At 39.9% G+C, this 27,771-nt stretch overlaps 1 protein-coding gene across 1 annotated transcript; it reads right to left on the reverse strand.

The window, feature by feature from the left end:
• Window positions 1-476: 476 nt before the first annotated feature.
• hnrnpua (heterogeneous nuclear ribonucleoprotein Ua) lies at window positions 477-27,183 on the reverse strand. Its single transcript, XM_063055471.1, has 14 exons — window positions 26,315-27,183; window positions 15,960-16,086; window positions 15,799-15,872; window positions 13,068-13,207; window positions 12,886-12,985; window positions 8,590-8,702; window positions 7,970-8,233; window positions 6,998-7,117; window positions 6,225-6,353; window positions 5,639-5,807; window positions 4,415-4,684; window positions 3,598-3,782; window positions 2,547-2,651; window positions 477-819 (listed from the first exon to the last, which is right to left on the reverse strand). Exons 1-14 carry the CDS (start codon window positions 27,093-27,095, stop codon window positions 763-765), a joined length of 2,634 nt encoding a protein of 877 aa, XP_062911541.1. The 5' UTR covers window positions 27,096-27,183; the 3' UTR covers window positions 477-762.
• Between the last annotated feature and the right edge of the window lie 588 nt (window positions 27,184-27,771).

Here is a 27,771-nt window from a genome sequence, read left to right on the forward strand (position 1 = left end):
ATCCTGGACTCCTCCATTATAAGAAACATCCTCTGCACATCCACTCAATATTCAATAGCTTTCAGTGAGTTTCCCCCTCATTCTTCTAAACTGCAGCAAGTACAGGGCCACAGCCATCAAACACCCCTCATACACTAACCCTTTTCATTCCCAGGATCATTCTTTGGACTCTCTCCAAAGTCAACACATCCTTTCTTAGATAAGGGCTCAAAATTGCTGATAATACATCGTGCAGTCTGACCAAAGTCTTATAAAGCCCCAGCATTACATCCTTGCTTTTACATTCTAGCCTTCTCAAAATGAATGCTAACACTGCATTTGTCTTCCTTATTACCAACTGAACCTGCAAGTTAATCTTTAGGGTATCCTGCACTGGGACTCCCAAGTCTCTTCATCTAAGCATTTCTTGTCTCCCTCCCCAGGTTATCAAGTTAAAAAAAATTGGCAGAATCAGAGATACACAGGACACACAAAGCACAAGTTCAGAGGGGTTTTATTTGATAAAATTTTACAGAAAAAATGCAGAAACTGAAAATGTTTTCATCCTCTAGAAATTGGGAGGTTCACCACATTCCACCTAAACATTACAATTAAAATGTAAAAAAATAAAAGACACTTAAAAATCAATTAATTGATAAAGCTTCCAAATACGACCTGCAGGCACTTTGTTTTGGAATGTTTAAAAATCAAGATTAAAAAAGTTGACATCTCTTGGTTGAAGTTACAGCTGTGTTACAGTTGTTGGATCACTCTCTGCAGATCCTAGTAGTAGTCTTTGTTATAATGATTACTGTACTGGCTCCAGAACTGCTGAAGTCGCTGCAAGGTTAAGAAAATAAACATTAAAACCAGTGTAAGTATACAGGAAAGTTCAACCCTATTAAAATAGCTCGTCTGGGTCATTCCTCCCATTATTGACCTTGGAAACGGGGTAAATGCCTTGAGACACTGGTTCTTTGCTTATAGGAAGGTAATGACATATTGTAGATAATCTTTTACATGAAATAACTGCCCGCTACATAGTGTTTCCAAGGGCTCTCTGTATTTCATAGTGGAAGGCAAAATGAAAATAAAAAACGTAACTTATCCATTATTTTAAACGATAGCTGTGGCAGTTAACCAGACTAGTATTTATCATCATTCAATTTATGAAAAAGCAATAATTTTAGTTAACTATTTTTGGCACAGTCACTATTACATGAAGGAAATCAAGACAGTCAATCTGGAGCATGGGCAACGTGATAATTGCCTGTAAATCAGTTTTTTTAATGTTGCTCTGGGGGTTATGTCGATGGAGCAGCCAAATTCATCATGGGCTCTAGCCTCCCCACCAAAGGACAATCTTCAAAAAAGGCAATGCCTCAAAGAGGTGGCATCCAAAATCAATGACCCCCACCACCCAGGACAGGTTCTCAATACTACCTATCAGGGAGGAGGAACAGAAGCCTGAGGCACGCACTCAGCATTTCAGGAACAGCTTCTACCCCGCTGCCATCCGATTTCTGAATGAACACTAAACCCACGAACACTACTTCTGCTCTTTTTTCACTCCTTATTTCTTATAGTAGTTAATAATATATTTTATGTATTGCACTGTACTGCTTCCACCAATAAACCTATTCTGAAAAATTGAGCAGAACTTACAGCTCTTCTTCAGAACTGTGCTGGAAAATGTATAGTCTGATAGACACTTGCTCAGGGTTACACTGAATTGCCAGTGTAGAGTTTTGTATTCTGGCTCTCAGGCAACAACTGACACTTTTCATATCACAAATCATTGATAAAAGAGCACAACGCCAGCATGACTACAACCACTGCTCTGAGACAAGGTCATCACATTGAACCAGGCTTAAAAGCTATGAAAGCCATAAGCGTAAAAGCAAGAGACTGCATTTGGTGGAAATCTGAAATAAAAACTGATAATGCAGGAGATAGTCACAAAATAGTTAAACTTTAACATGTCACTCTCCTTAGCAGGAAGTGTAACTTGCCAAATAGTTACAGCAATTTCTGTTTTATATTTCAAATCTTGCAGCCAGGAAGGTACAACCCGCCTTCAATTCTAAATGGCTTCAAGATCCTCCAATTTTTTTTTTAAACAATCGAGCATCCATTTGTTTAACTCAACTGTATAAAGTCTGTAGGAACTCTTAAGTTACTCTCAGATCTACTCACTACATTTATTACGTCGTTGCTTTTTGCATACCTCAAAGTACTTATGTATGCAATGACCTGTCTGAGTGGCAGGCTAATAAAAGCTTTTCACTGCATCGTAACATGTGACAATTGTAAACCAATTATAAGCTCTCATCCCCAGCAGTTTAAGAATCACTTGCCTTTCATGGTGAGTTTAAAAAGCACATTTTGAATAAACAAAGATGTGCTGACATCAAGAATTAAAATTAATATTTCTGGCCAACAACCAAGCCAAGCAAAAAAGAATTGTCTACATGCATCGATTGATAATGACACCAATGGAGTTTTATTTGTCACATGACAAACAACTTTATGGTAAACATCTGTTGTCCCTCCGCCCAGTTACTTACCGCCTGCTGCTGACGGTTCCAGTTCTGTTTGTAGCCTTGACCTAGGTTGAAATTTTCGTTCCTGTAGCCTTGGTTATAGCCACGGTTTCCCCTGCCTCTGAAATTCTGTTGTGAATGAAGAGAGATTACAGTCAAGAGGTAGGGTTGTACTTTTGACACTTACTCCCTGACTTGGCTGTCTAACCACCTATTTTTTTCTGAAAAGGACTGCACCACTGAATCTGCATTCTCAACACTTGGCTGCTCTGCACAAAATTTCCCAGTGACTTGCAAGACTTTACCAGTGTAGCATATGCAAATACTAGCACTGTTTCAAAAAGCAATAGTGGACAACAGCAAATTCCTGCATTCAAGAGCACATTGACTTTCGTCGGGAACTGGTACGTCAATTTTATACAACAAAAGAGGACCTTCCAGTTTAATCTAATCAATTTCTAAATCTGACAAATGACTCAATAAATAGAAGCGATAAGCCTCAATGCTACACTTCTTCAAACTGGGCCATTTAGGCCCCTGAAGAGGAATGCATCAATGAATGAGATCATGGTCGAAAAACACAAGTTTCCCAAATCTCTTAATTCCTCTAATACCCAAAAATCTATCAATCACTGATTTGCATGTAATCAATAATTGAGCTGCACTTCATGGTGGAGAATTCCTTAAAGGAACAGCTTTATACCTAAAAGTTAATACGCATGCCAATGTCTGAGGTGGTGCCAAGTGTGAAGACAAGCTATTACAAAACATACATGAGGAAATGAAGCAAACATGAAGTCAACAAAAGAACTGAGCATTACATACAATAAAAGAAAAGAAAAAAATGTTCAAAGAAGTTATTAAAATATTAATATGAGAATCTTTTTTGTGTGACTAAAAAAAATCAGACTATTTACTTAAATTTTGAAGAGTTGCCATCATACGGGCACATAGATCAGAATGGTACAATTTATGGTTTACAGCATGTTAAAAGACACGGGTTCAATTTTTTTTAATAAATGGAGCCAGAGACCAGACAAGTATTCCCTCAGGTACAAAAGAATTCAAACTTTACCTGTCCATAGCCTCCTCGGTTGTCTGCTGGACCCCTGTGGTTGTAAGACGCACCTCTCCCACTGAATATGCCCCTGTCAATGAAACCACCCCTGGAAAAGCCAATCATTGGAGTGAAGCGCTGGTTTTGAGGATAGCCACGATTCTGCTGAACTCCTCTTCTATTAAACTGCCCACGGTTCGAACCTGTACAAAAGAGTGGAAATATTCAGATTATTAAAATGAATAGCTGAAAAAAAACAATATTACTAACCTGTCTAGAAAGAGCAGAATATGGGATAAATTATACTGCTCTTTCAAAGAACTAGCACAGCCAGGATAGACAGAATGGCCTCTAATCATGATTCTGCATGGTAACTTTGAAAAAGTAAGTTTACAGGAAAACAATCCCAGCAAACCGACCCTCAGTTAAATGGGCATGTTATGGTTTAATGGCCTACTTCCATGCTATACGATTCTATGAACAGTTACATCCTACAAAATACCCAATTCTCAATGGGTCCAAGCTAAGCTACATCAGGAAAAGCAAACCAACCAGATTCCTGTTTGTGCTCTGGATCCAGCAACAAGTACACAGAAACATCAGTTTTAAGCAGAAGTTGTCTTGCTTGCAATACACCTACATTTAACCATTAAGGCTCACAGTAAAATCATGGTTACTTATACAACACACTGAAGGGTGTACAGGCAAACTGAATGCCAAAGGAAAATACCTCATCCTTCTTGTTTTTCTCTGTGCAAGCTTGTGGTTTACTGTGAAGGACTGAAACACAACCAATACAGTAATGGGACTTAGAAGTGCTGCACAGTGTTCATACCTCCTCTGTAATTGCCACCGCGGTTCTGATATCCACCACGTCCTCCTCTCTGACCACCTCTATTGTACTGGTTCATTCCACTTCGTTGACCACTTCGTCCCCGATTCATTGCTCTCTTCCCAGCATTGGTATTGGGCTTTTTCTCTGGTGGAAGGGCTGCCTTACTCTCCTCTTTGTATTTCTCAAGCAACTTCTGAGCATCTTCCTTCTGCAGTTCTGCGTAGCTCACCTCATCCAGAAAATCACCCACTTCAGGGAGCGCGAAGATACCTTGAAAAACAGGCCAATGATATTAAGAATCTATGTGTCGATGGCATTATTTCCAAACTATATTCTGTCTGCATGTCCACAATGCCTTCAAGAGTACTTCAGGCAGGACAGAGTGTAAATAGGTTGCTCAACTATGGGAAACAGCACAGCCGAGCTCTGTACTCACCCAATGTCCACATGCATGCTTTCTTCAGCAAAGGCCACTGAACAGCGGCAAGACATACTGTGCAAGGAGATGCAAAGGGCACTCCAGTACCATTACTAACCACGGTCAGACGTGGCATACATATAATAGCCACAATCTTTATTTTTCACAGCAATACGGTTACCAGTTGAAGCACCTGGAAGTATGAAACTTAAACTGGTCTATCTGGAAAACTTCCTTTCCCTACACTTCAATGCAGGCTACACCTCAAGAGCTTGTTTACAAAGGATATTAAAATCAAAAACACAACTAAGTATAGTGAAAAGCATTTAAAGAAGTGTGTGAATTATAACAATATAAATCAAAGTTACGAGAAATGTTGGAATACTGTAAACCTATAAAATATCATAAGATTAAAATTACACGAGAAAACTAAATTTTAAAAAACCTGCACAGCAGAGTAACTGGATGTAATTACAGTTCAGCCCTGAACTGATAAATTTATTTTTAAAAAGGGCACAAAATATTTTATCCTTAGAGGTAAAACACATGTCAAATCAATCCAAAAACAGTATCTCTTCATTATGCTCAAAAGAAAAATCAGGAGATCCGAGATAATAGGTAACTAACATATATATGGAAAGATTCCAAAACAGGACACCATACACTTAAAAGATTTGGTTAAAAATAAACACATAATTGCTAAATGCACTGTTGTATCACTAACACATTCAACGACCAGGTGTTCTAGCTCCCAAAGTAAAACTGATCAAGGCATGACCAGAATTGCACTCAAATTGGATCTACACCTTTCATTTTCAGAACAGCATGTTCTGGGACATCCTTTCCCTCTTCCTCTGCTTTCTTCTTTGAACGTTCCTTATATTCTTCATCTGATGGACAAATGACAACCGCTTTACGCTGGAAGCCTGCGAACAGGCACATCTTTCTTCTCTGTGCAGCTGCACACACATTTGTCTACACAAGAAAATTAAAAGTGTTTTTTTTGAAAAACAACTGCTTCTCATTTTGAGTTATTCAGGCACCCCTGCCGCCCCATTCTTTCACAGCATCCCATCTTTCTTAATTTGTCCAGCATCAGTTTATTTTCCACTATATACAATTCATTACAGTAAAGAATTACAAAGAGGAATGGCTACTGTAAAGATTCAATGTGCCATTTACTGGTGCTTTCCCTGCTTATTGAGAACTCAAGAGCCTTTCAAGAGCCCTACCTCTAGTCCATGCTGGAGTACCAATTTCTAAATATATATCTAGTTCACTCCTTCTGTCTCTCAAACAATCTAACCTGCTGTCTAGACCATCTATAGGAACAATCTTTTCACGTGTTAATTAAGGTGGGGAAGAGAAAAATAAAACATAACCTCTACATACCTGATCAAGAATGTAGTTGCGCTTCTTGCGAGCAGCTATCTCAATAAACTTGCTCAAACACTGCGTAGCTTGTTGGATCAATGTGGTTAATTTACCTCTATCGGTCTTCTGACGCTTGAAGCTCAGCACCTGAAACACATAACAAATGTTGAGCAGAAAGTAACCTAGAACATTACAAATGACCAGAGAACAACCAAAAATTAATCGCCTGTCTGTATATTTCTTATCCAGCACACGGATTATTGCAGTATCTTTTCTTACTTCCATATCACTTTAATATGTTTAAATATATATTAAAAGGCAGCCATGTACTCTGTGATCCCATTTTATAAACAATTGTAGCATTCTATGGCAAAACAATATTAATGCATCCAAATGTCACAAAAGAATTCACTGATTATGCCTTGACCTAGTTATCTAACCAAAATAATGTTTATGTGTTGATGGTTAAAGACATATTACAGCAAGAATAAGCCCAAAAGACTAGAAACTCACTTCATACCGTAATCTGCTTGCCCCAGGGTATACTTGAATTATTATAGGAAACTGTCTTTATATATTCATGTCTGGGTGTGTTACTTAGATTGACAATTTTTAAAATGCAAAATTAAAAATCTTACCGGGAAGGCAAGCTTGTACACCAACATGCACTTATAACATAAACAGCAATCAAATGGTAACCTTTATTTTTGGTCAAACATCAACTATTTCTTCAATTAATCTTGCTTCATTCACATGCACCTACCAAGAAACCATATTATCAAATATCTAACCTTCATAATATCCATGATGTTGTTTGTCCCCAAAATGTTGTATTTGCCTGGGTACTCTGCTGCATGCTTTGAAACCCACACTGATTTGCCACTTCCAGGTAAGCCAACCATCATCAAAACCTGAAACACAGTAAATCAAGAAAAATTATTACAGACCAATACAAATAACTCCTTCCAAATGGAACACTAATCACTGGAAAAAGATCTAGTGTTTTTCTGGTTTATTATGACAAATAAACTCTTGGGCTTCCAGCCGGGTACAGGTATCAATTACAACCGACGTTTCGAAGACAAATTCCACCATCTTCATCAGGGTTTCCCGCTGGAAGCCCAAGAAGGACTTATTCTACTAATCACTGGTTTTGCATTGTAAGCTTGTCATACCTCTAGGTTACCACACATTCAGTACTGCACAATTCAATGAAACAGGAAACAAAATAATTGTGTTACATCTCTAATGGAACAGTTACAGATAAAGAAAGTACAACTAGGTGCCCAGTACACGAACGACGTATCTGGTGTGATAAGAGAATAACAGAAACGTTAATAGACAGAAATAAAGTATGGAATATATATCATGTTAAGACCTTCAACTCCAAATATTGTAAATTAATAAATATTGCTTTTATTCTACAGTACATTTTTCATAGCTAACTAGAGAGCAAAAATGGATAAAATAGGGCTAACAACAGGAATTCTGCAGATGCTGGAAATTCAAGCAACACACATAAAAGTTGCTGGTGAACGCAGCAGGCCAGGCAGCATCTCTAGGAAGAGGTGCAGTCAACGTTTCAGGCCGAGACCCTTCAAAGGGCCTGGCCTGCTGCGTTCACCAGCAACTTTTATGTGTGTTGCTAAAATAGGGCTAAGATCTAATAGAAGAGGATTCAGGAATCTAAATGATCTCTCCCTATATTCCTTTCATTATAATAACACTAGAAGAGCAATGCTTTTAAAAAACATTAAACTTACTTCACATTCTCCTTTGGTTTTTGGTCCCTTTGGCCCTCGAACACGCTCCTCCAATGGGACTTGCTGGATGAAAGTGAAGCCTTCAGGTACAGGAAAGTATGGTGTCTCCATTTGTCCAAAATTAAACTCTACTGCACAATTGTGACAGAGAACATGTGGAAATAAAGCTCTCTCAGCAAGACAGTCTTTTCCAATCTTAAACGCAACACCCAGATCCTGTCCATTCTTGGAGTAAGAGACTTCGACTTCATCAGCATCGAAGTTCTGTAACAAATTACAAAATAAAGTTGAGGAAATTTGGAGAATTTCCTATTGATAAAAAGCCTTAACAGAATCTATGCTTTGATTGTATTTGGTATTCATATCAGCATCAGCTGTAATGGGCATTACTTTATACCCAAACTGTGGCAAAACACTTAATTGTAAACTCGTCCCAATATTCTGAAATATTATAACATTTATTAAATGCAAGGCATCTATTAAAATAGTAAGTCTTAACAGTCCTTCAAGTTAGTAAACTGGTGCCACTTCTCTGCATTTTAAAATGCAAAAAGCGAGTGCAACAATGTAGCACAACATAAAATGGAATCGATGCCAAGATTTCTAAAATATTAACTTACCAGGAAGCAGCCAATTACATCATTTTCCCCAAACTTTTCGCCATACTCTTCTGATTTGCAATTTGAACATTTTGTTCCATTTCCAGAGTATCCAACTGAAAGCTCCTCTTCCCCTGAAAAGAGTTTGATTTAAATTCCATGAGCAATTAATGCCATTTGTGAAATAAAAAGAAATCAGAGAGAGAGAAAAAAAGGCCACAACAGAAATAGTTTGAGCTCAAGTACACACAGCCCATATCTCTGGACGGTGATTATCGATTCAACAGCGATAACTGGATTCTCTTAAGATTATCAGGATGGTGGTACGTGAAGTAGGAAGAGACACTGTTCTTTGTCATCTAAAAATTATGTTTGTAATTGCAGTACAGTAGACCAGGTATACTTAGTTGCCATTGGCTTCCAATTGTTAGATAAACCACATGATTCTACAGGTTGAACCTGAATGCATTGTTTGAAAAGTGACAGAAGTGCCTTTACAGCAGGAATTCATTGCCAGTTCTACAGTGAAATGAAATCTTGGGAGTAAATGCATGTATAAACTCGATTTTCTGAACATTTTATAGAGTTGATTTCTCCAGAGTATTTTTGTAAGTAGAGTAAGCAATGTGCATTTAGCATAAATGTGGTTCCCCAAGATAGAGAAAAAAGATGAGAGAAAAAAAAACAGTAGGAAATAGAAAACTACCAGTTTGGATGTTGAGCTCCCATGTGAAATGAGAGAAGATGAATTTTTGTGTCAAGCACTGGTCAAAGCAAAATTACAAGGTTTGCTGAGAAAATTAGAACAAATTGAATAGGAAGGCACTGCAAAATGAGAGAACAAACGGGGGAAAAAATCTTACGTTGAAGTTGTATAAAATGTTAGTGATTCCTAATTTGGAGTATTGTGTGCAGTTCTGGCCACCTACCTAGATCAAAAAGAGTGCAGAGAAATTGCCAAGGGTTGAGGACCTGAGATATAGGGGAAGTTTTAATAAGTCAGGACTTTATTCCTTGGAGCATAGGAGATTGAGGGCAGATTTGATAAAGGTATACAAGTTATGAGGGGGATAGATAGAGTAAATAGAAGCAGTCTTTTTCCATTCAGTTTGGGTGAGACTAGAACTAGAGGTCATGGGTTAAACGTGAAAGGTGAGATGTCTAAAGTGAACAACGAGCTGCCATTGGAAGTGGTGAATGTGGGTTTATGTTAAGCAGTTAAGAAAAATTTGGATAGCTTCATGAATGGCTGGGCAATGGAGAACTATGGTCTGGGTGCAAGCCAATGGAACAAAGCAGAGTAATATTTCAACATGGTCTAGATGTGCTGCAAAGTCTTTTCTACAGTGTAGTGTTCTTTGACTGTGTTGTACAGATTCATTGAAAAAAAAACAAAACTGGCAGACACACCTTGCTTGGATTAACAAAGTTTTCTTCACCAAATATGAGTATCACAGGAGGCAAAATCTAGTGTTTTCTTAAGAATGGCAATAATCCAAAAATTTATTAAGCTTTCCTTGTACATAAAATGTAATTGCTGACAGAAAATGCCTTTAATTTTTATTTACTGAGAGACACAGGGTCCTTCTGGCCTAATGAGCTTATGCCGCCCAACTCAGAATCAGGTTGATTATCACCAGCACGTGTCGTGAAATTTGTTAACTTAGCAGCAGCAGTTCAATGCATAATATAGAAGAAAAATAATAATAATAAATAAATGAGTAAATTAACTACAGCATACATATATTGAATAGATTAAAAATTGTGTGTAAAACAGAAATAATACATATTAATAAAGTGAGGTAGTGTTCAATGTCCATTTCGGAATCGAATGACAGAGGGGAAGAAATTGTTCCTGAATCGCTGAGTGTGTGCCCTTAGGCTTCTGTACCTCCTACCTGATGGTAACAGTGAGAAAAGGGCATGCCCTGGGTGCTGGAGGTCCTTAATAACGGACGCTGCCTTTCCGAGATACTGCTCCTTGAAGATGTCTTGGGTACCTTGTAGGTTAGTACTCAAAATGGAGCCAACTAAATTTACAACCCTCTGTAGCTACTTTCGGTCCTGTGCAGTAGCCACCCCCCTCTCCCCATACCAGACAGTAATGCAGCCTGTCAGGATGCTCTCCACGGTACATCTGTAAGTCTTTGAGTATATTTGTTGACACACACCTATGTGACCAGTTAACCTCCTAACACGTATGATTTTTGGGATATGGAAGGAAACCACAGCATCTGGAGGAATCCCATGTGGTCAAGGCCAGAACGTACAGACAGTGGCAGGAATTGAAGCCCAATCAATGATTGTGCTAACTGCTGTGCTACGGTGCAATAATATGAATTGCATGTTTGATTTTAAGGCGTAGTTTTAAGAAGCTAAAACTGAGATTCTCAAACTTTTAAGTACCGAAATGATCTATTTCACTGAAATATTTAACCTTATATCTCATTGTTTCTTGTATAGCACAGTAATCATGCCTGATTTTGTTTTCCCCTGTGGGTATTTGTACTTTGAACAAGTTAGATAATGAAAAGCTCAGAAAGTAATCAACCATAGATAGCACACAATCATCTAAATCCAAGTATTCATTTTCTAGCAGATCTGGACTCCAATCTCAAAGAAATCTCAAAATTCAATTTCACTTTATCCCCACTACTGCAAGGAAATTATAACCAAATAGTGGCAATCTGACATTAGATACCTCAGTGCAGACGAAGAATCAAACCTTCTTGTCATTACTTGGATGCGATGTTTATGAACGACATAAATACTGATACAACACTACTACAATAAAATGCAGCTCTAAATTCAGCAGAGTGAACTGCGAAGGCTATTTTACCTTCATTAGGCAAGGAAACCAGTATTGAGGAATCCCAGCAATTTTCCTAGTTAGTAGATATTATTTGTCAGTCTCATGAAAACTAAAATTAGAACTCAAGTACCCTGCTACATATTCTTCAAATTTCAGGCTCCCTCTTTGCCCTATTCTGTGAACAACTGAGAAACGTCAAATTTTTGGCAAGAGAACAAATTTCTATTTTCAGCACCATCAGGACTCTTGCCGAACTGCAAGTAGCATTATGTGGTGCTTCAACAATGTACAAACCTCAAGAATAGTCATTTTGCATCTCCTACATCAGCAATCAGTGCAGCTTTATTTATACTACATTTATGTTAAACTGGAACCATTTCTGTGCAACAGATTTCATCAATGAACTGGCTTGAAACTATTTGGTTTCACAGAGTGGTTTTAAAGACACGGTATTGTCCCTTCTCAATTCATGGCCTTAGTCTATGGTGTGCTGAGTATTTTCAGCATTGCTATTCTTTTTGCCAAGGACGGCAAATCTAACAGAATCTGTTCACCTTTATGATCTGAGTTTAATAATGATGAACAATGCTATGGTCATTCTGTAATCACATTTCCCACAGCACCCTAGACTGTTAGATTCACACTTGTACACACACCTAAGACTTTTACACAATACTGCTGCTACTGCAAAAAAAAAGGAAAAAAAAACTTCCATGACAAACGTGAGTCATGATAAACCTGATCCTGATATGGATCTCTATTGTGGATTAAGAGTGGGAAGGAGGCAGGTTGGGAAAATGGGAAGAGGGAAGGGAACAGGAAGCACCAAAGTGATATTCTGTAATGATCAGTAAACCAATGATTTGAATCAAATGACCTTGCCTGGTGTCTCAGGGCTGGGTGTGACTGCACCCGCGCCACCGCCACCCCCGTACCCCGGTACTTCTCTGCCACCTGCCCCACACTTCTCCTGCGATGCTCCATCCTCACCATTCCCAACATTCTCTTCTCCTGCCAGAATTACAAACTTGCTCTCCACTCCACGTTGACAAAAGTCTTTGGCACACTAGCTATATATATGTGTACCCAAGACTTTTGCACAGTACTGTATTTGAGCCATTGCAACATTATTCGAAGTCCACTATGCCAATTACCAATCCGCTGTTCTCCACTATGTTTCTCTCTTTCTAATACACCTCCACGAAATAGAAGTTATTCATAATCAACTCATGTGGTTACTGCACACATGAGGTCTTAAGCATGTGTCCTACCTAACAGGTAATGAAGCCCAAATAAATAGAACAACAGGAATTTCACAGAAGGCATGTCCCTAAAGCAAAATACTACAATGCTTGAAATCTGAATAATTCTAACAAAAAAATTCCATCTGAGAATCGTGTCTACGTACTGATGCCAGTATTTTCAACAAAAACAGTTCTGTATTTGCTCTAATATTAAGAGGGGAGAGGGAAAAAGATATAGATTATGGGGTAAAATAAACTCACCAAGCAACATGCTGTGCGAAGCCAGTGACCAGCCAACCCTCACCTCATGTGGGTCAGTCTGATCTGCTGGCAAATGCTTAACTGGTATCTTCTCAGTTACCTGTTGAGACAAGATAGTATCAGTATTGTTTTGTGGCTTTTAAAGTAAAATGGTGGTACAGACTAATAATAAGGGCATTTACCTTCATCTCAAAGCAGATTTTGCCTTTATTTACCCCATAGGAAGCTCTTCCACCAGCCCAGAGGTATGCAAAACCTTCCATAGTCAAAGGCATTGCGCCAAAACGATCTCTATTGATTTTAAAGTGCAAATCACAGTTATCTAGAAAAGAATATAATACTTGTTAGCACTTTAATCCGTTACCAAACATAAAAGTAAAATTATAAATTGTTAGTACACATTGACAGACATGCACACATTTAACTCAAGAGACATATCCAAAGGAACAAATGCAGTGTTTCAAATCCAAAATCCGGAAGTCAAGGCCCTCTGGGGTAACCTAAGGCCAAATGTTTTTGAGTCCAAATCCAAATCTACTGCATGCTGAAGTCAAAGGTGGTGACCTTCTTGTGGTTAGAGGACTCTGGATGTGTGTGGATAGGAGGGAGGGAGGAACAGGGCTTGTATTGCTGCTGTTGTTTTGTTGCTTGTTGTGTTGTGTATTGTTCTGCTGGGGTCTTTAGGCATGCTACATTGGAACAGAATGTGCAGCAACACTGGCGGGCTGTCCCCAGCACACCCTCAGGTGCATTGGTTGTTAATGCAAATGAAGTATTTTCACATCATGTTTCAAAGTACATGTGATGAGTAACCAGTCTGGATCTTGGCAACATCAGCAACTGATCTGAAAGAGACTGGCGCTGAAGAAAATTAATACAACCCTTAGCCTGTGCCAGTTATCTAACACCTACATAAGGATGGTTAACATTAACTTTCTTCTTCACCCAGCACCAAGCTTACACACATTATAACTGCATTAAATAATTACTTCTAAAAAATCAACAATTTTAAGCCATACAGTATGCAAGTCACAAGAGTAAGTTACCACTTCCAGAAAGAAAACAACTTATTTACCTACAAAGCGTCTTTTTATTGAAGCAGAAAAATGAGACAAATATGGAAACAACCTACACTGAGTCATCACCTAAAGGGTGGAAGAGAAATAGGCTAGAAGAGATATCTGGCTCCCCCAACAATTATTTAATGATAGAATACTTGCAGGCTTGTATTTAATTCAAAACGTATAGTTTCAAGATACTTCCTTCGGAGAAAAGCAAGATCAGAGACACTTGGCCCATCAGGTCTGCTCTGTCATTCCACGATGGTTAATTTATTATCCCTCTCAACCCTATTCATCAGCCTTCTCCCTTTAGCCTTTATTAATCAAGAACCTATTAACCTTCACTTTGAATATACCCAAAGACTTGGTCTCCACAGTTGCCTGTGGCAATGAATTCCACAGATTCACCACACTCTGGCTAAAGAAATTTCTTATCTGTTCTGTAAGGGATGTATAATCAGGTTCTGCCCTTTGGTCCTCGACTTCCTCATTTGTGCAGGATACTCCTCCAGGCCCCACTAACCTCCAATCTTAGGCTATATTGACTAGCTTAGTTTTAAACCATAACACGACCCTAGTTAATAAGGAACACAAAATCTAGAGACTCAACCATCCAACTCCATACACTATTTCAGATTAGAGCAGGCAGGAATTGGGGCATGCGTATCCAGAATAGCATGCATATGTAGAATATATGCCAACGCCATTGCTGATATTTATTTACAGTCATAGAAAAGTATAGTATTGAAAAAGGCCCTTTGGCTCATCTAGTCCATGCCAACCATTTAAACTTTTTACTCCTGTCAACCTGCTCTGGGACCACAGCCCTCCATATCCCAGCCTTAAAGGTACCTATTCAAACTCCTTTTAAACATTGAATTCAAGCTCACATGCACCACTTGTGCTGGCAGCTTGTTCCACACTTAACAACATGCTGAGTGAAAAGGTTTCCCTCAAACTTTTCACCTTTCACCCTTAAGCCATAACCCCTGGTTGTAGTTTCACCTAGCCTCAGTGGAAAAAGCCTGCTTCCATTTACCCTATCCAGAACCCCTCAAAATTTTGTACACCTCTATCAAATCACCCCTCAACCTTCTATGTTCCAAGGAATAACCTATTCAATCTCTCCTTATAACTCAGGTTTCCAGACCCTGCAACATCCTTGTAAATTTTCTCTGTACTCTTTTAACCAAAAGAAATGGGTTGTCAGTCATTAAGTCTCAGGGCAATAAAAGCTTTCCCCAGCATATTAAAAAATTTGCAGAATTAAGGGCAATAAGAAGAGTAAATTGAAATAATCTATTGGAGCTTGCAACTCCCTTAGTAAAATTTCACAATACTTCTAATTCAGGCCTACTATGGAATCTGAGAGGTTTGGTAGCATGACAATTTCATTCTTGGAAAGAAATATTGATGATTGTAGTGGTGAAAAGTTATTTCTAGATCTTTGAAAGGTAAGCAGTTTTTCACAACTTCTAGTAACTTACATTTCCATCTGGTTGTTATCAAATCGAGTTATTTGAGAGTAATAAGTGGAAAATTACAAAAATCCTCACTGGGTTTGATAGGATAAAATGACGCGTTTCTGACTCGAGGAACAGCCAAAATTAGGATGGAGACACCCCCCCACCCCCAAAGAAAGACCGCACTAAACTGATGAGCAATTCAAAACAGAGCCAACAGATTGCATGTAAAAGAAAATGAGAAAATGAGACACAAGACCACAAGATATAGGAGCAGAAGTGGACCATTCGGCCCATCTTGTTTTCTCCACCATTTCTTCATGGCCGATCCATTTTTCTATCAGCCGCAATAGTGGCCTACTCATGTATCTACGTCTTAGTACACTCACATGTATCCAGGGCAACTACAGTATCATCAAATTCTTCCTCATCTTCTTCCACCGGGGGCAGGGGAGATTTAGACCTGCAAAAAGCCATACTGATTGATTATAACTTTGTTCTTAACAGAACACAAACTGATTAGAAATTGATAACATAATATTATAAGTACCGCCGATATTTGTTCTCCTCAATGTACTCAAAGTAACCGCGTCCATGATCTTCATGAGGTCTCTTTACTCCTTTGCGATTTTGCTCTTTACTCTTATTAGTCGCCTGATCAACTTGGCTGTCTTTGTCTAAAAAAAGAAAGTGAGTTACAAATTGCCAACGGATACACTCCTGGATTCTGTGGTCAGTGGCAAAATAAGGCATTCACTATTGACCTTGGAGAAACAAATATCTAAAATAATGCTACATGCATAGACCCATTGCCTCTCTAACCTAGGTAACTCAACTGCCTATTTTATCAGATCCCTGATAATTAGTCAATGATAGCATTACTGAGGCTAATCAGCCAATTATTTTGGAGAATTCTTCCAGGTAACAAAGCAGCAAGTTTATAAAAATGACTGGAACATAAATGTGTAGAGTTACAGAACTAATATTTCTTCTTTATTTTGAAATTAGTCCTTATAGAACTCAACAGGTTAGAATCAGAGAGGGAGTTTCCCTGACTATTGAGCCTAGAACCAATGGGTCAATCTTAAGAATTTGGACTACACAATTTTGAACAGATTTCTTTGGAATTCTCTACTCCCAGGGTTAAGATATTGAGTCAAAGCAACGCTGGTAGGACTTCTAGATTTTAATGGAGGCAGGGGACATGGAGTGTGCATGAAAATAAAGGGAGAACATTAGCCATGATTTTGGCGAATGACAGAACAAATTTGGAAGGATCAGAATGCCTCCTAATTCTCATCAAGACCTTGCGATAGCTCTTGTAAGGTCAGGAAGATTTCCAGGATAATTCTCACCCACACCTCAAGCAGTAAACGCAACTTTTTCATGATCTTAGTGGGAGTATCAATAGTAGTTTATATCAACTTGTGCAAAACGTGCTGCAAACATCTGAAAAGCAGTGCACAATGTGCAGCAGGGAATGAATGACTGAGAATAACTACTGGGTTTACAAAACATACACGAGAAATTGTTCAACATTATTATGTTATGAATCTTTCAAAGGCCACTGCGTTACTCAAAATGATGTTACATGGACTAGATGAGCCAAAGGGCCTGTTTCTCTGCTGTACTTTTCTATGACTCTATAATCTGGACTACAATATCCACAGTTCCATGAAAGGAGAGGGGAACAGGCAGCTATAGTGACAAGAACAATGTATGATTTAGCTATTTAAGTTAAGCACAAGCAGTTAGAAAACTGAACTGATTTTCAACAGTTAATTATCTATGTAATTCTCTAATGAACAATCTGTTTACTTCAGATTATTTTATTATCATGAGCTATATTATTGCACACAAATAGGAAAAGAGGCATTCAAAGCTTTTTAAGTTTCATTTCCACATGGCAAGTTTATGCACTGGGCACAGAATACATTAGGATTAGCAGATTACTGTTCTTGTATTACATTTCTACAACTGAGGGGACATTTTGACCCTTCCTAGATTATTTGTAAACTGAACTTAGTCACCTAACAATCCGATAAACACACAGTACAACCTATTTAAACAGCCTTCACTGTGCTTAACTCTAGATTCTCATTTTACGGAACATAATTTATGTGGCTAGTTCCATGAGAATAGTATTTTTTTTTAATGTTACTACCCTTGAATACCCGCCTCCTGACAGCCTACTCCACAAAACAATCCTAATGGAATCATCACCTCCATTTTGCTGACGGGGATGTTCAACAACTGAGAGCACTCTAACTAAAGGTCTGCCACTTGTTTCAACCTTGAAAACGCACACAGCTTCCTACGGTAATTTCTGGTCCAAGAACTGAAACATCCCAGAATTAGAAGAGTAAGTTTACATTTAACAACAAACAGGAAACCACTTGAAAGTGGACAAATTCACTTGACGTTGCTACAGAAAGAATATTTTAATTCACATATTTTAGTCATTATCCTGGAAGTGATGTATCACATTCTAAAGGCTTATTTTTAATGTAGTTTTAAAATGGAAGACTGTTAGTAAAATGCACAATGCATTTGTAATTGGTTCAGAATCATTAAAAGAGGAAACTGATTCTTTCAGACCTCAAATCCAAAAACATATACATTATAAACATATTACTACGAAGTAAGACTGTGTGGATTAAATACTAGGCAAACAAAGCATGACGAATCGATCTAATACTTCTCCCACCTCACTGCTTTACTCCTTGGTGTAACAGTGAAAAGGCCGACAGGATAACTACAATTATATGATCGGGAGACTGAAATAGGACACAAAGCCATCTCCAAAAATAGTCCTTGCTTATTAATAACCCTTTTCCAAACTTGGGAACAGCTGCCTGTTCAGCTTTAGTAGGGTACTACAAGCAGTTATAAATATTTTGCAGGTGTTCCCAACCCGTTTTATGCCATGGACTACTACCAGTAAACTGAGGGGTCCATGGACCCCAGGTTGGGAACCCCTGGTACAGAGAGACAGATCACACCACCATTTAAAAGGCAATTTAACCTATCAAAATGAAACTAAAATGAAGCCACTGCCAAAAGAGCATGATGTTCATTTACCTTCAATTCCACAATGGAATACGCACTTCAGACTTTCTGATTTGCACTATAGAACCACTAATTTTAAAAATGCAGAGAAGTTAGATTTCAGCAATAAAATGATATGTGGTCATTCAGCGGCCACCACAAATATATAAAAAGTGTATGACCGGAAGAATTGACCATATTCTGGCTACATTAAATGCATTTGTGGACTTGGCAATACACAATATACAACTGAATCACAGAGGGATGCCAAATAAGTTTGTCTGATCTGAATTTGAAATCTCATGAAGACAAAATATATAAAACAGGCTCAGTGAAGCCCTCTGCATTAGCAGAGCACTTTGGAACAGCTATCTTTGTTTCAGAGAATAGGATTTGCGGCCAAGCTGCATAAATAAGTTGCAGCTGACTGCATATCGATGTCACAATGAGTAATGTGGGATCCACTACAACATAGCCTTAAATAATTTCCTCGTGGTTGCCTTAAATACTTGTTTGCCATGCTCGAGTAACCACTAGGATCTATGAACTCCTTAGCAATTTCCTGACCTGGGTTCTGCAAAACACTTCAACATTTTCTTCTGGTGTTCGAATCTGATCATAAACTTATCCCTTTACCTACACCTACTGCAGAGACCAAAGATCATTACCAAATATAGTCACCTACCACATGCTCTAGAATTACTGTGTAAAACCTTAGCATCTCTGAAAGTGGTTCAAATATTAAGTCTGGTTTCTGTAAACATTTAGGCATATTTGTAATGTATCTTCAATTGTATGCCTTACTGTCTTCAGCTCCTTATAGTATTCCAACAAAACTTATAAAATAGCATTTAATCTCTGACTAGGCACGTTATACCATCTGCAGAACTCAGCCAACTCAGATAAGCAACACATCCCTTGTGCCTTAGGATTTGAAGTTATGATGAAATGTCACCAACCTGCAACATTAATCCATTTTCTTTCACCAAATCTTGCCTGTTCTACCAGCATCCTTTTTTAAAAAATACAAACAGGTGTTTTGTAACCAACAGTTCAGTAATTGTTTCTCTCCCTAGTGTCCTGTTCACCTCTTTTTACTTATAGCTCCCACAGGTAGATCAACTGCAATTAACTAACCCTCATCATACACTCTCAGCTGGCACCAAAACCTCATTCACTTTGTTCTCAACTCCATTTCGCCAGAGACATTACTCCAACCTTTTTATAACTTTGAATATTTGTGTTTCTAAATTTCCTAGTTCTAATGTAAAGCCCTGTTAGCTTAAATCTCGCTCTTTAAAGCTGCTGCCTGACCTGCTCAATATTTCCACGTTTCTTTTGAATTAGATTTCCAGCATCTGCAGTCCTGAGCTTTTTTTCCTGACGAGACAAGCAGTTGTGATGCAGCAACAACTCGGTTTGGTATTCTCCAAGTGTTCATTTTGCTCCAGCTTGAACTAAAGTTCCACACCCAGCATCATCACACAACTAGAGTAGCAAGTAAGTTTTTATGTACGATTCTCCCATGTGCATTCTGGTTAACTGGACCATTGGTTAATCGAAGCAGCCGCTTATTTGGGACAACTTTTAAATAACAAAATCTTGTTGAAAAAATAGTCTGGATTCCCTTCATTTATTTGGGATACTGCGGCGCTTAATTGGGACAGGAGACTGGTTCAAATATTAAGTCTGGTTTCTGTAAACATTTAGGCATATTTGTAATGTATCTTCAATTGTATGCCTTACTGTCTTCAGCTCCTTATAGTATTCCAACAAAACTTATAAAATAGCATTTAATCTCTGACTAGGCACGTTATACCATCTGCAGAACTCAGCCAACTCAGATAAGCAACACATCCCTTGTGCCTTAGGATTTGAAGTTATGATGAAATGTCACCAACCTGCAACATTAATCCATTTTCTTTCACCAAATCTTGCCTGTTCTACCAGCATCCTTTTTTAAAAAATACAAACAGGTGTTTTGTAACCAACAGTTCAGTAATTGTTTCTCTCCCTAGTGTCCTGTTCACCTCTTTTTACTTATAGCTCCCACAGGTAGATCAACTGCAATTAACTAACCCTCATCATACACTCTCAGCTGGCACCAAAACCTCATTCACTTTGTTCTCAACTCCATTTCGCCAGAGACATTACTCCAACCTTTTTATAACTTTGAATATTTGTGTTTCTAAATTTCCTAGTTCTAATGTAAAGCCCTGTTAGCTTAAATCTCGCTCTTTAAAGCTGCTGCCTGACCTGCTCAATATTTCCACGTTTCTTTTGAATTAGATTTCCAGCATCTGCAGTCCTGAGCTTTTTTTCCTGACGAGACAAGCAGTTGTGATGCAGCAACAACTCGGTTTGGTATTCTCCAAGTGTTCATTTTGCTCCAGCTTGAACTAAAGTTCCACACCCAGCATCATCACACAACTAGAGTAGCAAGTAAGTTTTTATGTACGATTCTCCCATGTGCATTCTGGTTAACTGGACCATTGGTTAATCGAAGCAGCCGCTTATTTGGGACAACTTTTAAATAACAAAATCTTGTTGAAAAAATAGTCTGGATTCCCTTCATTTATTTGGGATACTGCGGCGCTTAATTGGGACAGGAGACTGTTGCCAAACAGTTTCTAACTAGCGTAGGTCACGTGCATCTGTGTGGCCATTGGACACTACACTGTATCTAGAGTGAACTGTTTTAAAATAGCATCAGTTGCGTGTGTTTGTGTTCAAGAAGCAGTGATTTTGTCACTGTTAGTTAGCGAGTAATAAGCAGTAAGACAATTCAGAACAGTTTTGCTTACTGTGATTTGAAACTTTCAGTCTTGGAGATGCCAGAAACAGCTGGGAGTGAAAATGAAAATAAGCTTTGACAAGTTAGGAAGTACGAAGAATTTGAAGGTATCAACAACCATGTTGAATGTTACAGTGAAATGAAGATTTTGAGAATGCAATTGTCGAAAGTATTGTACAAAGACAGTCCATCATCTGTATTAGGTGTCTGCGCTGATTTTGTTTATTTACAGTCAATCAAAAGTACACTGGATTAATTCCTCTGTCAGTAACTATTAGGAACTAATACACAGTTTTATAGTACTACAGTATTATTGCTGGTGTTCTAATTTGTTCTGGAATTCATTTAAATACATGATTTGTCACGTAATCAACAGTAGTTTGTGTTTTTTTCATGTTTACTGTTTGAACTGCACTGGATTCTGGTTAATTGGGACGTACAAGTACACTTTGGTCCAATTAAGCAGCCGTCCCAGTTAGTTGAAGGATCATGGAAATAGTTAAAGGGTATAAAAAAGGCAAACTACCATTCAACTAAGTAAAAAAGTAAGTATTTAAATGAAATACAGAATATATTAGAACACTACAAATGCTACAACAGTACTATAAAGCTGTGCATTGGTTTCTAATAGTTATCGACAGGGGAATTCAGTGTACACTGCTGTGTTCTTTTGATTGACTGTAATTGAACAAAATTAACAGATACCTAATGCAGATAATGGGCTGTGTTTATACAATGACTCTAATGATTGCAACCTCAAAATCTTCATTTCATTGTAACATTCATCATGATTGTTGATACCTTCAAATTCTCCGTAGTGCCTAACTTGTCAAAGCTCATTTCCATTTTCACTCCTGGCTGTTTCTGGCAGCTCCAAGACTGCTTGCTCGAAACCACAGTGAGTAAAAGTTCTAAACTGCCTTACTGCTCATTTCTTACCAACTAGCAGTGACAAAAAATCACCGCTTTTTGAACACAAACACACATAACTGGTGCTATTTAAAATATATATATGTATACTATTTAAAATCTGTTTGCTCGAAGCACAGTGTAGCACCACACAAGTGCACAACACTTAAGCTAGTTAGAAACCGTTCAGCAACAGTCTCTGCACCCAATTAAGCAGAAGAGCATCCCAAATAAATGAAAGGAATCTTGGCTATCTTCTTGATTAGTTTTTGTTCTTTAAGAGTTGTCCCAATTAACCAACCAACGGCCCAATTACTGGAATTCATTGTATTCACAACATGTGGCCTGGTATCTAACTTTATAACTTTTGCACCACGGGGCCTCAAAATATTCTATGGCCAAATGTAACTGATTATAATAAAGCGTAATTCATATATTTCATTCATCATCATAGAAAAGTACAGCACAGGAACAAGACCATCAGCCCATCTACTCCATGCCAAACCATTCAAACTGCCTACTCCCATCGACCTGCACCAGGATCATAGGCCTCCATGTACCTATCCAAACCTATCTGCAACAGTGAAATCAAGCTTGTACTGGCAGCTCATGGCACACTCTGATGACCTTCTGTTTCCCCTTAAACCTTTCACCCTTTACCCACAACCTCAGCGGCAAAAGCTTGCTTGCATTTAATCTATCTACCCTTCATAATTTTGCATACCTCTATCAAATCTCCCTCTCAATCCCCTATGTTCCAGGAAACAAAGTCCTCACCTATTCAATCTATCCTTTTAACTCAGGTCCTCTAGTCCGCACAACATGCTTGTAAATTTTCTCTGTACTCTTTCAGCCAGATTTACAAAAAGGCATGTGGTAAGCTTGCAGTCATCTGCTGAGGCACTGAGTACAGGAGTTGGGATGTCAAAACGTTGGTTAGGACATATTGTGTTTTATTCTGGTCACTAGTATAGGAACAATGTGATTAATCAAGAGGGTACAGAAAAGATTGGCAGGAACTAGAATGCTTAAGTGATAAGGAGAGATTGGATAGCAAAATACATCAAAGTTGCTGGTCCAGACAAAGGGTCTCGGCCCGAAACGTCGACTGTACCTCTTCCTAGAGATGCTGCCTGACCTGCTGCGTTCACCAGCAACTTTGATGTGTGTTGCTTGAATTTCCAGCATCTGCAGAATTCCTCGTGTTTACGAGATTGGATAGGCTGGGATTATATTTGTGAGAGCAAAGGCAGCTGAGAGATTACCTTAGAGGTTTATAAAATTATTAGTGACATAAATGAGGGGAAATAGTCTTTTTCCCCAGGGAAGGAGAATCTAGAATAAGCGGGCAGAGTTTAAGCTGAGCAAGATTTAAAGGAGACACAAGGGCACTTGCTTTTCACACGGAGGGTGGTGGATATACAGAACATGGACAGGAAAGGAATATAGAGAGATAAGGCAGGCAAGTGGCACTAGCGCAGCGAGGCATCTTAGCTGGCATGAAAGAATTGACCCAAAATTCACCTTATTAGCATTTTTAAGAATGAATATACTTAATATTCATGACCAATTGGGCAGAATACAGGGTTAAAAGCTTAACTAACACACAAAATGCTGGAGTTCAGCAGGGCAGCAGTATCGATGGAATGGAATTAGTCAACGTTTCAGGCTCCAAAACTTTAATTGTTTATTCCTTTCCATAGTTGCCTGACCTGCTGAGACCGCCAGCATCTTCTGTGTGTTACTCTGGATCTCCAACATTTGCAGAATCGTGTGTCTATGTTAGAAAACCATTAAGTGCAGATTTGATTGAAATTTACCATGGTTTTAAACTTGAACTACCAAAGATAGCTGTACGGCCTCCCTAAATAGTGATTTGATTTACTTTTGCAATAAAACTGTTTCAAAATCTTGATGGTCAGTGCATATTATTGGCTGTGGGATAAAAGAGACTACATCCTCAAATTTTATTAATGGCAACACAAATAGTCCTCAACCCCATTTCACAATTCAACACCTGGTTTCTTGGTCCTACCAACATGCTTTTAGCGAAGGGTTCAACATTTCCTGGTTCCAACATGTCCATAGCACCTCAATATCAAAGTCCAAGTGATGGAAATGAAACCCAATTTACCTCACCTTTCAGATCCCTTTTGGATGACATCCATGACTGGACAAGATTTGTCTGAACTGTTTGCTTATGTACTATTAAACATACTTTTGAACACCAAACAGAAACAATTTACAACCTCCGTGGTATTTGTGTTTAAGCCCAGATATCACACCCACACCTTCAACATCATCTATCCCAACATAACAAGACTCCAATACCGCCACTAATGGCTTATACTGCCACTCATTTACGTCTAGATCAACGATAGAGTTAACTATTCCAGCATGCCCATGGCTAGCTACTGTCCCTACTTCGTGTATGTCTATAATCATCTAACCTACCCTGGATTCAGCATCCTATCCACTGATTTACCTTCTGACCCAGTGACCAACGGTTTGAAACTTCTCTGCTCCCCAATCTCATAGACAATGCAGCACAGCAGCAGGCCATTCGGCCCATATCTCCCATTCCACACCCTATTCTACCATTCTTCGACTCAATGAAATAATTCACCACCAGTCACAAGCTTAGGAATTCCTTTCATAAACAAACATACCCCTCAACCATCAGACTCTTGAAACAGCAGGGTTCACTTTCCTCATCATTGAACCGTTCCCACAACCTATGGACTCACTTTCAAGCACTCTTCTTCTCATGCTACTGATAATTGCCTTTGAACGGAAAATTCTACAAAAAGCAGTGGGCACGGCTCAGTCCATCATGAGAAGAGCATTCCCAATCATTGAGCTTATCCACATGGAGCATAGTTGCAGTAAAGTAGCATCCATCATCAGCGACCCCACCACCCAGGTCATGCTCTCTTCTCATTGCTGCCATTAGGAATAAGGTTCAAGAGCCTTAGGACTCACACCTCCAGGTTCAGAAAATTACTACCCCTCAAGCATCAGGCACTTGAATAACGTGGATAACTTTACTTGTCCAATCACTAAAATGCACCCATTACCAATAGACTCACTTTCAAGGCCTCTTCATCACATGCTCTCAATACTTTTTTGCTTATTTATATTATTGCTTCTTTTTGAAGTTGCAGTTTGTTGTTTTTTGCACTTCGGTTGAAAGCCCTAGTTGGGTGATCATTGATTCTGAATAGTTACTATTCTATATATTTAACTATACCCTTAAAAAATGAATCTTGATGTTGAACATGGTGATATAAATGTACTTTAATAATAAAATTTACTTTGAACTTTGATTTACTGTTTACATTTCTTTTTTTCCTTTTGTATTTACACATCAGTTGCTTTTCTTAGTGCCATCTTTCATTGACTCTTGGGTTTCCTGAATATGCCCGTAAGAAAACGAATCTCAGGGTTAGATATGGTGAGATATACCCTTAATTTGGTAACAAATTTACTTTAAAATTTGTCTCGTTTTATAGATCGCTCCTAAAAGCTATCCAGACTTAAAAAACCACCTACTCTGGTCTTACGCAGTTCATTATTTGTCTGACATCCCTCCAGTAAAGTACCTTGGGACAGTTTACTAAGGGCACCGGGTAACAGTAAGTGACTGGTGTCGAGTACGTCTTTAGCAAGAAGCCGCACTTGGACGCAGTAAAGAAACATGTTTCCGACACTCGACCACCGTTTTGCTCGCCCTCAGAGGGAGAAGGGAATGCTCGGCTTATTTATTATTTTTTTAGTTCAAAACAACGATAAAAGATAATCGCGGCTGCGGCGAGGTCCACACGTGTCGCTTTTCCTCTTCTGTGCTCCCATTTCCCTCCTTCTAAGCGTTTCCACTTCGCTACTCCATTTTGCTTTCTCTATAATCATTCCCACCCTCTCCTCCATTTTCTCGACCCTCCTTCACTGCCCATCCTCCGCTCCCGTTGCTTTGCAGCGGATCCCATCTTGCCGCCCCCTCTCTCTCCCTCGCAGCCTCCCGCCAGCTCACATGTGTTCTCGGGCAGCCGGAAATGACGGCCGCGGTTACCGTTCAAAAAGGGCGCATCCCATCACTCCCACCTCCTCTATCCCCCGGGGTATGGGATAAATAAAGGCCGAGGCCGCCATCTCACCTTTGCTGGGCTGCTGGGAGGCGGCCTCCGGAGTGTCGGTGACCATGTCGCCCTCCGCTGGCCGGTGCTCGGCTTCAGCGACCGCACTGTTTCCCAGCTCCATTGTTTCATCTCCCGCCTGATGCTGGGGCTCGGCGGGCGCCGCGTGGGGCTGGGCCTCCGCCATCCCGTTCGCCTCCTCTTCATCCTCCTCCTCGCCCAGGCCGCTTTCGCTTTCGGCCGTCTTGGGCTCGGCTTCTGAGTCCGCGCTTTCGGCCGCCTCCTCCTCCTCCTCGTAGTCGATGGTTCCCCCTGTCCCTCGGGCGGTCTCGGCCGCCGCGGCCTGTTGTTGTTGCGGCTGAGGAGGTGGCGGGCTGGGCTCTGCACAGGCCTGGACTTCGACCAGAGGCCTAGGAGCTTGCTGCTGGCTCCGCGGGGCGCCGTTCAATCCCGGTCCAGGCCCCTCATACTCCGCTTTGTCTCCGACCTCCGCTGCATCATCATCCTCCTCCTCCTCCTCCTCCAGTAGCGCCTCCTGCTCCACATCGTCGGCCAGCACCGCCTCGGGCAGCTCGTCCAGGCAGACGGAGGTGTGGCCGGCCTCCTCCTCCTTGCCGTTTTCCCCGGCTTCCAGCGGCCCTTCGTCGCCCTCCCCCTCCATCTCCACCTCGGCCTCGCTGTCGAGGGCGGCCTGCAGCCGCTCCTGCAGCTCGGCCTTCAGGCCCTGCACGCTCAAGCCCCGCCGCTTCAGCTCATCCTTGAGCTCGGGCACCTTGAGTTTCTTCACGTTGATCTCGCTCATGGTGGCTCCGGCCTCCGTGCACTCGCGGTTCCGATCCGATCCGATCCGATCCGACCCGACCCGACCCGCTCGCCGCTCCGACCTCGAGGCGCCGCGCAGGCTCAGTGGCGGCAACGCCGTGCTACCGTAAACCCCGTAGTGTGCGCGCCGCGCACCAACCTGCTCGTTTCCATGTGTGACAATGGACAACCAGCTAGTGCATTACCGTACTTCTGAGTGCCCACTAGTCATGGCAACTATCCCCGGGTTCTCCTGAGGGGAAGGGTTGCTTCTGGTAGATTTCACTATTTGGAGCATTTGCTTTGCTTTCACAGATATTAGAGGAAGGAAGTGGAGACTATGGAGAGGGCACAGAAGAGGATTATCAGATGCTGGCTGCCTGGATTAGAGGGTTATCACTTCATCCTATTTAAAGGGTTCACTTATTATCAATATGCAATCTACGACTGAGATTCCCCCATCCACCCACCTACCAGACATTCCTATCACCTGCCAGTTTGGGTATCTTCTCTTCCCCTGCCCCAACCTTATTCTGGCTACTTTCCTCTAATTTTCCAGTCCTCATGAATGGTCTCAGCCCAAAATGTCGACAGTTTATTTGTCTTCATGGGTGCTGTCTGACGTGCTGAGTTTCTCCACCATCTTTGTATGTGTTGGACAGACTAGGGTGTTATCA

This window comes from Mobula hypostoma, chromosome 8 (genome assembly GCF_963921235.1).
Source record: "Mobula hypostoma chromosome 8, sMobHyp1.1, whole genome shotgun sequence".
NCBI classification, from domain to species: Eukaryota; Metazoa; Chordata; class Chondrichthyes; order Myliobatiformes; family Myliobatidae; genus Mobula; species Mobula hypostoma.